Source organism: Phalacrocorax aristotelis, chromosome 5 (assembly GCF_949628215.1).
Source record: "Phalacrocorax aristotelis chromosome 5, bGulAri2.1, whole genome shotgun sequence".
NCBI classification, from domain to species: domain Eukaryota; kingdom Metazoa; phylum Chordata; class Aves; order Suliformes; family Phalacrocoracidae; genus Phalacrocorax; species Phalacrocorax aristotelis.
This window is the reverse complement of record NC_134280.1, coordinates 22,784,594-22,801,671: the sequence shown is the minus strand read 5'-3', so window position 1 is coordinate 22,801,671 and position 17,078 is coordinate 22,784,594. Positions and strand designations below refer to the sequence as shown.

Below are 17,078 nucleotides of genomic sequence, written 5' to 3'. Positions count from 1 at the left end.
AGAATAAATTCTTTGTAAAGACAACTATCATATGGAACAAGTAGAAGCAATAAAAACAATCTCTGAAAAGAGACTATAAAGCAAATCGTTATTATAAAAGGTACTTAATACATAATATCTGGAAAATTCGTACCTTTTATTTTTGTATGTTTTCATTTTGAATAGGGAAGAAAACATTTTGTATTAGATCATAAATTAAAACAACTTCATTTTAGTTTTCCTTGTATCTGCCCCAGTGTCAGCAACAGCAGTGTAGTACAGTATGTCATATGGCTTTTTAATCTCTGAAGCTGATTGTGCAGGCATCAAAAGAAATTCACCAGTATTCAATTTTGTGGAATGATTTCAGTACCCTACCTAGACTGCTCAAATAAGAAGGTGTCATGGTTTAACCCCAGCCAGCAACTAAGCACCACGCAGCTGCTTGCTCACTGTCCCCTTCCCCCCTCTGCCCTGACAGGGGAGAGAATCAGAAAAGTGAAGTTTTTTCCTTCTCAGTAGACCTAGTGGGTGCTGCTGCCATTGCCTTGATAATGTTGCACTGCTGGAATCACACCTACAGTTGAAGAGCATTCAAGTGTGCTGAAAGTATGGCATGTTGATAATTTTTGTTGTTAACGATTATATCTCCTAAAGCAAGACTTCTAGGCTTTTCCATGATTTCTGAGTTAAGGGAATTTGATGGATCTTTTGTGGTGTATCACGACGTTTACCACCAGTGGTTTTTGTTCTGCAGCTTGGAACTAATTTTGTAGGTTGTAGAATACATAGCTGTTAGCACTGTGTACAAACTGGGGGATATATTAAGAAAACAAATTAATACTTACCAGATTTCAATAGATAAGTTTGTAGCTTCCACTATAATTTGGGGAATTATGTTGTTTTTCTTCTGTGCAGTGGGTGATTTCAGCTGATGCACTGTGACTGATCAGTATCCTCTATTACAAAGGCGGTCAACCTTCCTGACTAGAAGCCATACACCAAAATCTTCATGTGTTTACAAGATACAGGCCACGTACCAAAGAGAGCAGAGCAGAAAGGAAACTGTGGGAGAGGCTCATAGACCAGGTACAGTAGATAACGCTGTGGGATGGATGCATATGTAGAACCAGAGGAATCCTGTGATGCCAGCTCAAGAGCTCTTTCAGTCTCACTTCCTTTTACCACAAATAGTTGTATTTTCTGGTAGTTTCCGGACCCCAGTTTGGGATTATGGAGTGGCCTAGTGAAAGCAAGCCTCACTTGACTTAGTCATGCAGCACCTGCATGTTAAAAAACTCAGCTTTGCCTTCTCAGTAGTAGCATGATAGCACATGTGCCTGTTAAAGGCAGGTTTCTAAATTTGAAAACTTACCAAGTAGTTAGCACTTGTGAGCATGACAGTGTTCATTGTTGGGAGCTTCTCTGAGGAGAATTCAGGCTGTAGGTTCTTCTCAAGCTTACCTTACTCAGAACATGAAAAGGTAGAGACATTGTGCACTTAACTGTTTTAATTCTATCTCATTACAGGTACCTCAGAACTGAATGCTTCTTTATATAGTGACCATACAGGATGAAGGAAAACCGATCTTCTGTTTTTCAAATACTTGAGTTTGTTCTTTGTGACAACATGGTTTACTGTGAAAAGTGAAAGAAGAATCTTTCTGCATACTTTAAAGATAGCTGGTAGGCATTGCAAAATGCTCGCTTTAAGGAAGATTTGCTTGTTTACGCTGAGACATTACCAAGCTCGGACTCTGAGTAGTGATCTGCTTTTGAGCCAAATAAATAGCTGCACCCATGAAGATGAAGTGTTCAGCCTTGTTGGGAGTAACAAGGCCAGGCTTTCTGAAAAACATGTAGGGCTTGCATTGAACATGCTGTGGCAATTGCAAAAGAAGAGGCCGCTTCTCTTAAGGACTAGTGACTATATAAGAAATCACTCCCAGTTTCTTACCCTTTGCATGTTAGCAGAAAACAAGGTGGAACACATGGAAGATGAGGCCATAGTGGACACCCTGTATAGTATTCTGAGGTAAGCAGCATTATGTTGAATTGCATATCTGTTGTGGAATTCCGCACGTTTTGTATTTGGTAGTAAAAAGAGATGGAAATTTTACTACAAAGCCATGCTATAAGGAGATTGGGAGACTGCCCTGGCACAGCTTCCGTACTCCAGCTGTGTGACACAAACAGCTTAACATCCTGTGCCTCAGTTTTTGATGCAGGCAGAACTGATCTGATCCCAGTAAGTGGAATTATGATTATTAATGCACAAATATTTATAATCTGTTTGAATGGAGGGAGTGATGGAAAAGTAAAACATTATGATAAATAATGAAAGGACATATGTCTTATTTCTTTATAACTTTTGAAACAACCTTCAAATTATTATGTCTTTCCTCTGAAGGCTCAATATTGAAGACCACAATTCTCTAGGAGGACTGCTTGTTACAGAAGCATGGAAAAGATTAGAAAGGCAAGTACTGTAGTACTATGCTTTGTGAAAGGCTTAAGTTGCAAGCATGGTTTGCTTCACATGAGGGTACACAGAGTTGTCAAAGAGTATTTATGAGATGTTTTAAATATTATGTGAGTATTTTAAGTGTCAGTTGTATTTTTGAAGGTTTTGGAAATTAGTTTTTATACATACGGAGGCTTTGACTACTGATGGACTTTGGTACACAAATGCTTGAGATATTCAGATACTCCAATAAAGGGGACTGACACTTAAGATTTTGAAATATATTGTCTGTGTAGATTTATGTATTTGAAGTAAATTGGAGGTTTTAATATTAACAATTTTATCTTAGTGCTTGCTGTCCAACTCTCTTAAATGGTTGTTAGAACCCTGCTCATCTCAATTTTAGTAAAAACCTTTTGTATTGAAACATCAACATTTTCCCTTTGTGCAGGTTTTGGTGTTTTTTTTTTGTTGGGTTGTTTTGATTTTTTTTTGTACTGTAATTTTCATTCTTTAATCTCAGGTTAATGGTAGAAAGTAGTGTCAGTTTTGGCACCAGCATACAGAATTGTCTCTCCCAGCTTAATACCTGGGGCATCTTACAAGTAAATAAATTCAGTGTAGCTTGAACACAAAATGACATTCAGGTAAGAAAATTGCTCACATTCATTTTAACTATTTCACATCATTGCTTGAGAATTCAATCGTTATAGATTTCTTACGCTGGTTTGGTTAAATGAAGAACTTCTGATTTTTATAGAGCTCCATATGAACTATATGCTTTAATATGAAATACCTGGATGTTTTGGTGATGTCCAAGGTGTCACTATAGGTGACTGAACAGAAAAGGCTTAGATATTTTGTTTCCTTGTTTTGTAATTTGAATATAACCTTGTCTTTCATGTAATTGTTGAAGCAGATTTTTTTCTTTACTTATTCATTAGAAGTAAAAGGTAAATGTTCTGTCTGTCTGTCTTTGATGTCTTGACAGGCTTAGTTTGCCAGCTCTGTCTAAATTCGCACTGTGTTTATACAAGCAACACAGGTATTTCAGTCCCGTAATTGGCAAAGTAGCTCATATTGTGGACATGAAACTGGATTCTATACAGGATATAAGGTAAGTACCAGAATGAAATTGAGTAGCAGTAGAAGCAATATGTCACAATTACTGGGCTGCCTTTGTTGAACACTTTCCCTTTTTCTCAACTGGAGGTTGCTTTTGTTCAGTTTGGGGTTTGTGAGAACAAGGTGATTTGTATTCGTGCATTGATTTTCATGAACAGGTCTGCTTAGGTGAAAGCATTTTGTGAAGAATTTCTTTATAACCAATTTAAACACTTATTTAAAACTAATGTTCTACTTACAGTGGAAAAACACCAGATATTGTTTTATCCTGATTCTAAATTTTACATGGACTTCTTTGAGAATTTAGAGGCTATTGACTCACTAGAAGATGTTTTTGTTGCTTGACATTGATATTTTCTCTACTATGACATGGATTTAGTTTACTGTTGTGAATAGCAATGGGGAGCCTTACAGCAGTGTTATTTTTATTTATCTTCCAAGCTTTTTTTTTTTTGGATCAAGTTGAATTAATAAATTTTCTTGTTAGCATGTCTAGTGCATTACCCTAATATTAAAATTACTTAAAATCTGGCTCTTGTCAAAGTCGTCCAAGCTTTTTCTTGCCTCTGTTCCCCTGGGCCATTATCGCAAAGGCTGCTCTTCCTTTTTTCTGCTTTATACAGCACCAGCAGTCCCAACACTTATTTTTGCAGATGTGAGGAGGATGCTTATGAAGCTCATTGAATAGGACTGCATTTCTTTACAGAATTGACTCTCCCTGTGGTCGTAGGTTTTATTCCCCGAGGAAGGGATTCTTTCTTTAGGAGTAATAGTGACTCTTCTGTCACTTAAGAATTGTTTGGGTTTCTTTAGTTTCCACTGAGCATTAAAAGATCTTTCTGTGGATTTGAATCAGGCAAGTCAGAGTCTTGTCTTAGGCAAACGCTTTCATCGCCCATGGCTTTGTAAGGGATGGTTGAAAAATCCCAGTCGTTTCAGAAATTCACTGAAAACAGAATTTTGACTTCAGTAGGAGAAATGGTTTTTGCTCATCTCTTTTTTTTTTGCTTTAGATTTAAAATTCCGTTTTACACAGCAGCCAGCAACACCCCAACTAACGTTCCTTTCTTTGTGTAGTTTATTTAAGAAACCTAACATTTATTACTTATCATGTTCAATGTGTAAGTATAAATCTTTTGAATTTTTTAGGATCTTGTCAGTTTTGATGATCAGCATATCTGATGTTATCTCACAGAGTTTTCGAGATCGATTACTACACAAGGCTGGACAGCTCTTGGAAGAAAAAGATGAAGTCCACTTCAACAATGCCAAAAGAATACTACAGTTTCTTCAAAATGTTAAACTGAGATATCATCCATTGCTAGAAAAATGCAACAAGATTTTCCTTAAAAGTGCCTCCCATCTTGACATACACAGTATTAGCCTTATTTTTGGACTGTATGAGCAGCTGGGTTTTGATAATGCTGAATTCTGCTTGGTTGCTAAACAGCTGCTGTCTGAAAATATAGATGGTTATTATGATCCTGAATCCTTTGCAAAATTATTTTTTATTCTTGGGCCTATGGCAGGATCCAAGGTAAGAGAAAGGTAAGTTTAGTAACAGTTTTGTCTTACTTATGATATACACGTAGTCTTGCACAGAAATTAAAAATGTATCAGTGTTTGGAGGAATTTCTGACCCTATGTGTGAGCTGAGAATTAGGTTTCCTAGCTGTAACTTTGTAGCAATGTATTATTTAATTATGGAAACACTGCCGTAGCAGTTTGCCTTAAAAGGGTTGCATAGAAAGCTGGATCCAGTAATCAAGGGGTAGGTGAATGCTGTTTATCAAGGCCGTCTTCTAGCTCTGTCTCTTAGACTACAGCCTTCATTTCACAGTGGATGGTAGTAAAAAACTTTCTGTCTTTCCCCTGAGAAACATATGCAGTAGTATGTGTTGCGTTTTCCTCTTAAGACTGGCAGTAGCTGCAACAGCCAGAGTTTTTCCTATGCCAGTTTGCTGTACATCCTATTCTATAGGAAAGGTCTCAGCAGGGAACACCTCAGCATTTATTTAGCAATTAGAGCATAGTATTGTGTGGCAGATTTTTCTCTGCCTGTTTTTCTTGTGCTACAAAGCCCTATTTGGGGGTGGTATTAGTCATGAGTCTCTCAAAGTCTGCAGTTTTAGGCAGAATTTGCTGTGTTATTTACAATTAGTCATATTTTCAGACTTTTCTTCAGGAACATTTGCCTCTCTTCAGCGATCTGGATATACTGCAAACCTGTGCTGGTTTTGCCATAGCTGACTTAGTTCCAAAAGCTTTTCCTAGATTTTAAAAACAAAAAATGATTTTATTTTTGGTAAAAATCAGTGTGAGGTAGAAAAAAATCACTGGCTGCATTTACACCAGAACGAGTTCAATTCACATTTGATCCTGTTATCTGTAGCTTGCTGATTGAACATGAATTGTTTAGTGTCTTAGAGTACCTTCTCTGCTTCTTGTCTGCGTTCAGAATTGTTGGACTCACTGGTTTCTAGTGTCAGAGCAATATATACTGATCTAACACACTCACATCTCTTTATCTGTGCCGTACAGGTCAACTGTTTAGAAGAAGGGTCCACAGAAGAAGGGCTGTAGTTTGGGGGAATTTGTTTTCCTGTATTTCCTGAAGTAGTCTATTGGTTCTTCCCCTCCTAGACAAAGAAGATTGGCTGCAGTCTCTGCCAGAGGTTTTAAACTGTTTTTCTTTGGTAAATATATCTTTTACTCTTTAGGTTGATAGCAACTGCAGCACACATGGCAGAAGAATTTAGCAGTCACCAAGTATTGGTAATACTGAAGACGATGCAGAAAATGAAATGCAGAAATTCTCACCTACTCAAAAAGTAATTTTTTTTTTATACTATAAGATGTGTTCTCTAGGTAAACTACTTCCATTTAGTACAGACAACTATATAATATCCAGTAAGTTGGGAGTGGAGAGCATGTCGCTTGTACACCAATGCATATACACTCTATATAATTAGCTATTACAGATTTTAGAATATCACAGCTTGACCCAGAAGAAACTGAGGGAATGTAGAGGTTTCATAGAAGGCCATTTCAACTCTACCAAGTTAATGCGATATAGCTTTTGGCTTATTTACAAATACCTGATCCTATTTGAATAAACTTGGCCTATAACAATTACTGTAAACTGGTGCAACAAATGAGAATGCATTAAATTCCAGAGAAGGTGTCCTATCTAGGAGATGCTTTTACTGATGTGAATTGCTTCTTCAGAAGTCATTGTGCCCTACTTTGAACTATTAAGTCCTGGCCCAGGTTCTTGAAGACGCAGGTTTCCTATAGTTGTAAACTAAATGTTGTTTACAGGGAGAAGTAATAACGTTCATGTAATGAAGGGAAAAGCAGTTGAGTTTTTGGGCACATCAGATGTGTCACAGGTGCAGAAGAGTTTAATGCAGGTTGTGAGCAATGACTGGATTGAATGTGGTTGTATGAACGAAATAGATCCTTGGAAGAAAAAGGACGAGTAGTGTTGTGGAGTAGAGTGGTATTAAAAAGAAGACCAAGTGAATGAATGCTTTCTTTCCTTGAATCTCGCAGTCTAAAGAAGGTCTTAAGGTATCATCCTTCCCTACAAATCTAGCCCCCTCTTGCAGCTTTAGACCAACATAGCTGAAGAAACCACTATTACGTGAGTGGGTGCTGAAGCTGGTGATGCTGTTCTAGTTTATCCCATTCTAGGTCCACTCTAAATTTAACTGATTGTAAAATCTGCAACAGAAATTATTAGAGTGAAGTAGCTGTCTTGCTGTGATGAGGGCTTTAATTTTGCAACTTACTAAGTGAAGAGAGGTTGCTGTGTCTTACTGGAACACTGTCAAAACTGGGGTGGAGAGGAGTGTATCATGTACAACCCTCAACCTAGGTACTGTGCATCACGGGACACCCCTTCTTCATGTGGGATGTTGGATTTTGCAATATATTCTGTATTAGCATAATACTATGTCATCTTTTTGTCTTTGTATTCAGAATGGCTTTTGTTCTGCACAAACACTTGGATAACTATCATGTATTACACTTGGTAAAGTTAACGCAGTACTTGGTGGTGTTGCGTTGCCACAATCGGGAGCTGTTTGCTAAACTAAAAACGTTACTATGTGGGTAAGTGTGTATTCTTGGAAATGAAACTATTTAAGTATTAAACATTTGTCTACTTAACATTTTAAATAACAAGCTAAGATGTTAAATTGTTTTGCTTCCATAAATTATGAAGAAGTTACAAACAGTAAAAGTATTTGATTCTATTGAACACGTAAATCAGAGGGTAGGAAGTGGCTATTGTCTTGACTGTAGACCCAATAGTATCTGCTAGTAGATATGATGTATTTTAAAAATAGATTTTTTTGCCCTTAGCTGCTGCAATATAATGACATCGAACAGGAAGTTTTGATTGTTACTTTATAGGAGGGATAGCTATTAATGTCGTCTTTGATGTTTGAAGCAACGAGTAACAGAAAATACACAGTAAGACTGCCATGGTTGGGACAAATGAAAGAGTGAAGCAGAAATACTCTTCTTTTGATTGAAGAACTGTCTAGTTAGTTATCAGGCTTGTACACTTGCAACATAGAAAGGGAAATGATTTCTGGAGTCACGGAAGAAATGATCTGACACTGTTGCTTCCATTGCTCAGCCTCTATAGGAATGCAGTGCCCTGGCTGTACATGTTTTTTGTGGATGATACCTTCTTGTTCTTCAGGCACCTCAGAACCTGGTGCTCCCCAGGACAGAAATCACAGAAATTATCCAGGCCCAGAAACCCACAGACTCTGTTAACAAAGATGGACCTTCTCCCTTTACTAAGGACTTCAGTGTTTATCAGTAACACTTGAAGCCTCACCAGCTGACAGATGCTCCCTGTCTTCTTCCCTTTTTCAATTTTCAATAAAAAGGAAGAAATTAATCTCAATGAAGAAAGATGGTAGTCACTAACTGTGAATTTCTACCATGTGATTAATATTCTACTAATTTTGTGTTTGATGTGCAGCTTTTGACTTATAAAATACAATTTTCATGCATGTAATTTATTAGTTTGGTTTTTTTTTAAGATTCACACTTTGTCAGTACTGATGATCTGTTTTTATTTGTCTCTCTTCCAGTTTTTTAAAATCTAGTGTCATACCTGCTGATATTGCTGCAATAATTCGTGTTCTGGCCATGATTCCTTCCTTTCCAGTGGAGGAAATTGTTCTAAACAGAGCAGCAGCAGTTCTGGCTCAGTGCAGGTTCCATCATTTGAATTGCATTGCTACAGCTCTTGTCAAATGGAATCATTATGACCAGTTGCACTCGCAAAACAGTTCCGAGCTATGTGTAAAGCTTCTGCAAAAACTAAATGACTGTGGATTTCAGAGGCTTCAGAAAGCCAACAACTTAAATCTTCTGTTGGAAGAACTTACACATGTGAATAGAGAGTGGTTTCAAGAAGTCCTCGTCGAGGAAACTATGGCCATGTTTCAACACTTGATAGAGCAGATAACATGGGCAAATGTATTTCAGTTGTCTTTTTTTCTCATAAAAACAAACCACCGTTGTCCTTCATTACTTGACAGAATAGCTTCTGTGACTGTTGAAAACATAGACAAGGTATTACAGTTTTTCTTTCTGTCTGCTGTGTAAGTTATGAAGAAAGGACAGGCTAGTGGTTAATGTGCTTCAGAGCACAATCCACACTGTGTTTCTAAGAGTTTCCTTCATTGTACCTGATTTGGAGCTCATCTTTTTCCACGTTCACTCAAAGCTGTTTTGCTTCCATTTATATTATTTTGCACTTACTTCCCTTTAATTTTCCTTTTGTATTTTATTATTCAGTCAGTCAGTGTTAGATCAACTGTAATCCTTTGCATTCAGCTTTATATCTGACCATCTTAAATAATTTTTTTAAACTTCTTTACAAATAGTCACATCACACAATGCATATTTTTACATTACTCATTCTTGTGGGGATTTCCCCTGGTAGCCTGTCCTGTTGGTCAAAATTACTGTGTTTCCTTGCTATCTTTTTTTTCCCTCCGTCTCAACCTGGTATTCATATAGAACTTTGATTTGATTCTATGACACATTAGTTTCTTTAAGAGCATTTAATGGGAAACCGTTTTGAAAGCTTCTTAAATTCTAAGTATACAGAAATACTTAGATCGTCTAAATGAAACAGATTTTAAGTTTTAGTCATAGCTGCAATTTTAATGATTTCTGCATTTTAAAAATATTTTTCTCCAGAAAAAGTTGGCAAAAAATTTTAGAAAATAGCTCATCTAGTCTTGAATCTCCCAGTTCTCAAAGAATTATAAACCCTTTTTTAATTGTAAAGCAATATTAGCATATTTTGCAGTGACTTAATTTAGGATCTTTTCTTCCAGATCCATCCTTTTGAAACCTATTTTATTCTCTTCCTTTTCTCTGCTCTGAATTATGACCCTCCTGCCAGTGAAGAGTTCTTTGAGAGTTGTATCCAACATCTTACTTCTGACTTGAGTAAGTCAAAGATATTCTGACACCAAGTAAATGAGTATCATTGGAAGGTATTATTTGTACTGAAGAAATGGGAACAGAATGGCATTTTTTTTTAAAGAAAGAAAAAAGTGTCATGTTACTACTAATACTCTGCCTACTGGGGTTAAACCACAACAAAGATTCAGTGGGGTTTTGTTGGGTTTTCTAGCTTCATTTCACTCTTCAAAAATTACTGTTGGTAGGGACTAGCAAGGTGTCTTGAGCATAGTAAAAAGCAAGTGAAAATTCTGATTAATTCACTATGCTGTTACTGGATAGAATTGTTGTGGCATTCCCCAAGGAGTCATCATTTGGGGACAGGAAACACTTTGTGATTTATCACAAGTTGTAAAGGAAATGTGTAGAGACTTCTTTTTTAAATTAATGATACAGCCTCACAGAACTGTGAAAATTTGCTGTCTACTGAAATATTGTGGAATTACCTTTTTTTAAGACTAACTAGTTTCCTCCTGCAAAGACCTGGCAAGAGTTACCTTATGCCTTGGTGCAGTTAGCAGAGGTAGTCCTTTATCTGCCTGTGTGTTCAATTAGTATGTTAAGAGAGAAACTTGGATGATATGGGAGGCCAGGGGGAGGGCATTGCAAATCCTTTAAACTTTATGTCATGTGTTAATACTAATATGGTTTTCTGTCTGGTTTTTAAAGGTTGTTTTGAAACTCACCACTTGGTGCTGCTTGGTCATGTTTTGGCAGTGGCTGGGTATTTTCCTCCAGCTCTGATAACGAGGATATTTAATGTTTCTTTCCTAAGCAAATTGGATGCTCAACTTGAAGGTAGATATCTAGCTCCCTGATGAATTTGATTATGTAGCATTTGGCATAAAATGGAATTGTGGACCTATGTATGACTTGAGAATTAATCTTTTAAAAATTCCGTTTTCTAGAGAGACCCCCGTATATAACCTAGTCATTATTTGAGTGCTAAAAGGGAAGGAATGAGCAAAAATTTGTGCTTTATTTTAAAGTACAGACTTGTATTGCAGATGAGAGAAGCTCATTTAAAACAAATTTTATAGTCAATTTATTGCACTCAGTATTTAATTATTCTTCAAATTTATTGGACATAAAATTACCTGACTGTGGTATTTATTACTACAAATAGTCACAAAGCTTAAGAAATAATGTGGGATTCTTGTCTGCAAGAAATGAGTCTTACCAGTCTCATCTCTCTAAATAAGAGACTGAGTATTTGTCTGACCGTTTCCTTCCTGTCTACCTGTAAGTTGTTTGCTGTCAATGTACTGTTGCCATTTTGCCTTCAACTACTTCATGAGAAGTTAAATGATAGAAGAGAGTTTAAATTGCTTCTGTCTTGCTGTTTTTAATATTGAGCAAAACTGTTATTTTTCATTTTTACCTCAGGGATTTTGAGAACCTTTCTAAGATTCTGCAGCATGAATTTTATAAACGCTATTGCATACAGATATTTGTGTCTCTAGCAAAGAATTCAGAGGTAGCCATTTAGTTCAGTGTGTTGGATTTTTCACATTTCAGTTCACACCTTTTTATTTTGTTTAACTCAGTCCTGCCTGAGACTCTAAAGCAGAGGGTCCGCTCACGCCTCATGAAATTAAACAGAGCAGTCTGTCTGGAATGCCCGGAGTTTCACATTCCTTGGTTTCATGAGCGCTACTGCCAACGTGTCTTTCATAACAGTAAGTAATTTAGGAGAGGAAAAGCTGCCCTCGTTACTAGTAATAGTCTATTTTCAACAGTCTGCTAGATGCTTCTTCTAAGACTGCCATGTTGACACTAGCACACAATAGAACCTCAGAAGGGCACACCCCTCTATCTGCTGAGGATGTGTTCTTGAAAACTGCAACTACTTAGTAGTGCAACAAATAGCAAAGTGGTTTTCCCTGTGAAAATTAGTGTCATAGAGATGGGATATTTCTTCATAAGAAATAAAATTTAAATACACAGAAACATGGTATATGGCACAGAAGATAGGCAGAAAGAGGACCAGTAGCATTGTCTACTGGAGGAGTTGGGTTGCTTTGATCCCTGCTTCACTTACAAGGCTGAACATTTGACTTAAAATTTTCAAGATGAACATTTTTGTTGCCTCCTTTAGAACTCACTGCTGTCACCTTCCTCAGAAAAATAAAGATCCATCAAGGATGAGAGGTGGAGAAGTAGGCTAGTGATCAAGTGTAGCAGCTCAGATCTTTCACAATAGTGATCAGTTCAGAAAATCCAGCTAATCCAAACTCAGTATCTCCTCCAGTAATTCTCATGGGGAAGATCTGCTTTACTATTCATCAAACTCAGCTGCTTTATCTCAGACTGAAGATGTTTAATGGAACAAGGGATTGAACAATCTGCAACAGAGAAGTGGCAGATAGTGTGCTGTGCCTGTAATACATACAAAGTAAGTAAATACTTATTCAAGTGTCTACATATGATTAAAAGCAAACAAAATGCAACAGGTGAAACCTGAAACTGAAGTGTTTGTAGTATGTGAATGGAGAAAATCCTGGGATAGGAAGTCTGAATTTGCAATTCACGCTTAATAGGCACCTGCCACTTTCCACCCGAAAGGTGATCACATGGTCTCTGAATTGTGATGGAATAATACCAGGGATCTGTGGAAAAGGTCTGATTCAGTAGGCTGGCTGTCAAAAATGCAGTGTCACAAAGTGCTATTTTCACAACTTTGGCTGTGGAAGTTTTGATGTATGAATTCTTTATTTTGTCTTCGTAGGCAGTAGCCGAATAAATCCACTGCGACAGCATGTTCACAGAATGCTGACAGAGATCTTAGGAGGGAGCCATTATGCAAGAGTATCTGTTCTCACACCATACTACTATGAAATAGGTGAGAAGTTAATCCTCTAAGGATTGTTAAGGAGACCTCTGATATCACTCTTATCACAAAGATTAGGAAGCCCCTGGGCATGTGCCCACAAGATACTGGAAAGAAGAAACTGGTGTATAAAATACAGTCTCTAAAAAGTTCTGCATAATATAAATAATGTTGGGTCTCTCTAATTATGGTTAGCACAAAGTTTTTCTAGAAGTAAACACTGTACAGATCAAATTCTTTCACCTATGTTTTTGTCAGTAAACAGGCGTGTCTTTTTTCACAGATTTTGAGTGTATTCTGGACAAAAATAAAAAGCCTCTTTCCTATATAGCTCAGAATATACCTTGGGATGATGTGGAGGGAATACACTTGAGATATGATATCAAGGATGAAGGGAGAAAGGCTCTGCCACCAGGAGCTCAGAGGTTAGTACCTGGAATTCTTGTACATTAGCTCTTCCAAGCTTCCCAGTTTAGATCAAGCTTAGACCAGGTTTTTGATGCGTGTGTCCTAAACAGTTGTTGCAACCCCTAGGCTGTTTATTTTTCTGCTCCTTTTTCCAAAGCCTTATGAGGTTTAGCCTTCCTAGGTGTGGTGGGTTAACTTCAGCTGGCAACTATCTCCCACCCAGTTGCTCGCTCACTCCCCTGCAGTGTGATGGGAGAGAGAATCGGGAGGGCAAAAGTGAGGAAAAAACCTCTTGGGTTGCAATTAAGACAGTTTAGTAAGTGAAGAGAAGAAAGAAGGGGTGGGGGAGGAAAAGAAAGCAATTTATGCAAATGCAGTCACTCACCACCAACAGACAAATGCTGGAGCAGTGGCTACTTCAGAAAAACTCCCGTTTTATTGCTGAGCATGATGTTATATGGAGTGGACTATCACTTCAGTCAGCTGAGGTTCCAGCTGTGTCCCCTCCCAGTCTCTTGCTGACACCAGCCTATACACTGTGGGTGCAGAGTGAGAACCAGAGAAGGCCTTCATGCTGTGCAAGCACTCTCTGGCAACAGCCAAATCCAGTACACTAGGGCAGACGGGACGTTCCTGAAACGTGTTTCATGAGATTGGAGTACTGTTTTCCTCCCACCTCTTCACATGTAAGCCTTGAAAATGCTGATTAGCTGGTTTTGCCATTTGAATGAAAACAGATGCAGGGAGGAGGTGCTTTTTCTAAATCATGTGAAGTTCAAATATCTCTCTAGATAAATATGAGGCAAATGTTCTGTCTAGTTTCAGGGAATTGTTTAATTTTCTTTTTCTGTGAATTGTCACGTTTATCTAGAAATAGTCTCGCTGCAGCTGTCAATGCTGAACTAGAAATACCACTTCTCACTATTCAGGTAGGACCTGAAAGTAAATGCACATTTTTGTTGTTTGCAGAATTGCTTTGGAATTTCTTGATTCAAAAGCTTTTAGCAAAGATTCACGTCACCTGAAAGGAGAACCTGCAGTGAAAAAACGACACCTGGAAATGCTGGGGTACCGGGTAGTTCAGGTGAGCAGTCAGCAATACTTTATGTCCTTTCTGAGTTGTATTGATAGTGCACATTGATACATTTTCCTTGCAATAATGTGAGGGCAATTTTGGTATTTGGGGGGGGGAAATTCCAAGCTGTTCTCAAGATGGTTGTCATGGTTTGGCTGGAGTGAACAGCTGTGTGGTGCTTAGTTGCTACTGGGGCTAAACCATAAGAATGGTGTAAGGACTTCATAGAATTGGCACCTTCTCTGAAAGCGGCTGCAGCAAAACTGAAGTCAAAAGGTCTCAGTCTTACCTTACTGCAGGCAAACTAGCAATCTCGTTGTAGCCTGAATAAAGGAGAAAAAGTGAAACAAGAGTTTCACTTCAATTCACCAAGGATTTCTACACGAGGAAAAGATTGAACATACCCTCCTTGAGTGATAGAGTTTTGGCAGCTCCAAGATGGGGTATGGATGCTGTCTGCTGCAGTGATAGTGCTGTGACAGGGAAGACCAGTAGCCAGAGATAATTTACAGCCACCAGCATAGAAACATTTGGGTAATGGAGGCTAATGAATGCAGATTCTCCTGTATATATAATTACTCACCTACTCTAATTTTAGCTAAAATCCTTCTTTAAGCTTAAGTTTGCGTTGTTGTTTGGTTTGTTTGTTTGTTTTTAAAAGGAAAGTTGTCCTTTCTCATATTGCCCTGACAGTAAATGATAACTACTACTGATACACCACTCCCATTTGATACATTAACATTACAGATTTTATTCTCTATTTGGGTTTCAAAAGGTGGGAGGTGGTGTAATGGAGTTGTCGTAGCCTGTATTGCGTGGGCATCTGCTTTGCATCTCTGCAACTGTGCTGCGTTTTGGAAACAGACTGACTGTACTTAGATGAAGAAGAATCTTACACTGAGAAATTAATCTGTTCAGTATTAGAATAAGCCTAGCTTTTAGCAGGACACAGGTGACAAAATACCTTCAAGTGGAGAACAATATTATCAGAGAGCCTTTTCTTTGCTGTAAGATGGTGTGTGGCTTATACCAATGTTAACGCTCAGTTTGTGTGATTCTGTTCTCCAGATTCCTCACTTCGAATGGAATTCTATGGTTCTGTCAACGAAAGGTGAAAGGCTAGAATATCTGAGAAGGCATCTCTATGGAATACAGTGAGTCGGACCTGCAGTCAAAAGTACATTTTTTTACACTTTATGTACCATTAAACTTGTTGTAATCCTGGAATCTCAGTTTCAAAAATCTCTTTGTGAGTCAGCTGGACCAAGGCTTGCCATGGAGCATCAGGTGTCAAGAGATTTAATCCTCAATTTGTTAGGGATTGCAAAAGGCAGGTCACAGTGGGCCATGATGTGATAAGGATGCTTAAAATCTCCCTTTATCTGGAAGATATTCTTCAAGTACATGAATCTGTGACAGTTTTGCCATAAAATTACATTATTATTATATCCTAAAAAATTGTACAGAGCCTTAGCCAGACATAAAACTGTCCCAAGAAAAAGTTGGAAATACTCTTGAGTGTGAGAGAAGAGGCAGCGGATCTACTGGAAACTATGTCTGTCCTCCAGCATGTGACAGAATGAGCAACAGCGATCAAACAGGATCTGTACTGTGAAACCAAGAAAACGAAATGTAGATTTACTAAGAATAGGACTGCTATTACAGCCATTCTGTTTCTGTCTTCCAGAATAGAGGTACTGTGGGTGACTGTTGGGGGAGGGTGCTGTGCGGTGAGGAACCTCCAGCTGCTTCTACCCTGTGAAGTGGCATGTGCAGAAGAAGCATGGCTCCAGCCTTTGGGAACACCTTCACATACTTAAAAGACAGACTAGTTCTAGAGGTCTGGCAGCCACCCAGACCCTTGAGACACCTGTGGTCCAGTTAAATGCAACTTGGAAGTGATACCTGAAAGATTTATACAAGATAAGGAGAAAATAATGCTTATGTCAGACATCGGCACTTACTAGCAACTGGATAATTAATGAAATTTATTATTATGGCATTATGCATTGGACTAGCCCTTGCTAACAGAAAGAAAACAAAATTAGACAAACCATCTAACCTGCCTGTCCTGTAAATAAGACACGTACAAAAGAGCAAAATTAGTCTGAAAATTGAAACCAAGAATCAAGACCAAGAAGTCTTCAGAGAGTGACAACCACCTTGGTTTCTGGTGGTGAAAAACATTGCTAGCGTATCATGTTTCAAAACCATCTGCCAGTTACCAGGTTTCCTGTGATTGTGTTCAGCCAGGGTTTGTGTCAGGACGCACAAGATACTGAGATGTAGAAGGAAAAGGTGGAATATAGCCAGGAGAATGTTCATTGTAGAGCAGTAACTGTAGAGTGGTCATACTTCTGCGAATTGGCCCATTTTCAGAGGCAGCCATGTTGTGACTACAGCTGCCATTACCTCATGACAACTGCTAGCTGTGCCCATCTCTGTCACACACACACAATGTGTATGTTTTCTTGTTTCTTGCCTTTTTAGTAGAAGCAATAGATATTCTTTTTACTACTTCCTTTGAAACCTGGCAGAGGTAAGCAACTGCATTTCTGCAGTTGACCATTATGCACCTGGCTGTCACTTTTTTTTTTCCTACGCAGTAGTAGAAGAAAATGTTTTTATTGACTGAATACAAATCGGGACACTAATGAAAAGCCAGGAAAAACTGACGTAACTGATCTATGCTG

The 17,078-nt window shown here is 38.1% G+C and overlaps 1 protein-coding gene across 2 annotated transcripts; it reads left to right on the top strand.

Annotated features, from left to right (window-relative positions):
* Positions 1-1,533: 1,533 nt before the first annotated feature.
* Positions 1,534-16,003, top strand: FASTKD1 (FAST kinase domains 1). Of its 2 annotated transcripts, none has more exons than XM_075093397.1 (14): positions 1,534-2,014; positions 2,390-2,458; positions 3,435-3,560; positions 4,718-5,116; positions 6,289-6,399; positions 7,553-7,684; positions 8,683-9,169; positions 9,943-10,057; positions 10,742-10,870; positions 11,620-11,751; positions 12,801-12,914; positions 13,186-13,327; positions 14,280-14,394; positions 15,454-16,003. In XM_075093397.1, the coding sequence occupies exons 1-14, from the start codon at positions 1,680-1,682 to the stop codon at positions 15,541-15,543; spliced, it is 2,496 nt and encodes an 831-aa protein (XP_074949498.1). In that variant the 5' UTR covers positions 1,534-1,679; the 3' UTR covers positions 15,544-16,003. The 2 variants fall into 2 exon arrangements, with proteins under 2 accessions (XP_074949498.1, XP_074949499.1); XM_075093398.1 differs by having other exon boundaries at positions 13,234-13,327; positions 15,454-15,612.
* Positions 16,004-17,078: the final 1,075 nt, after the last annotated feature.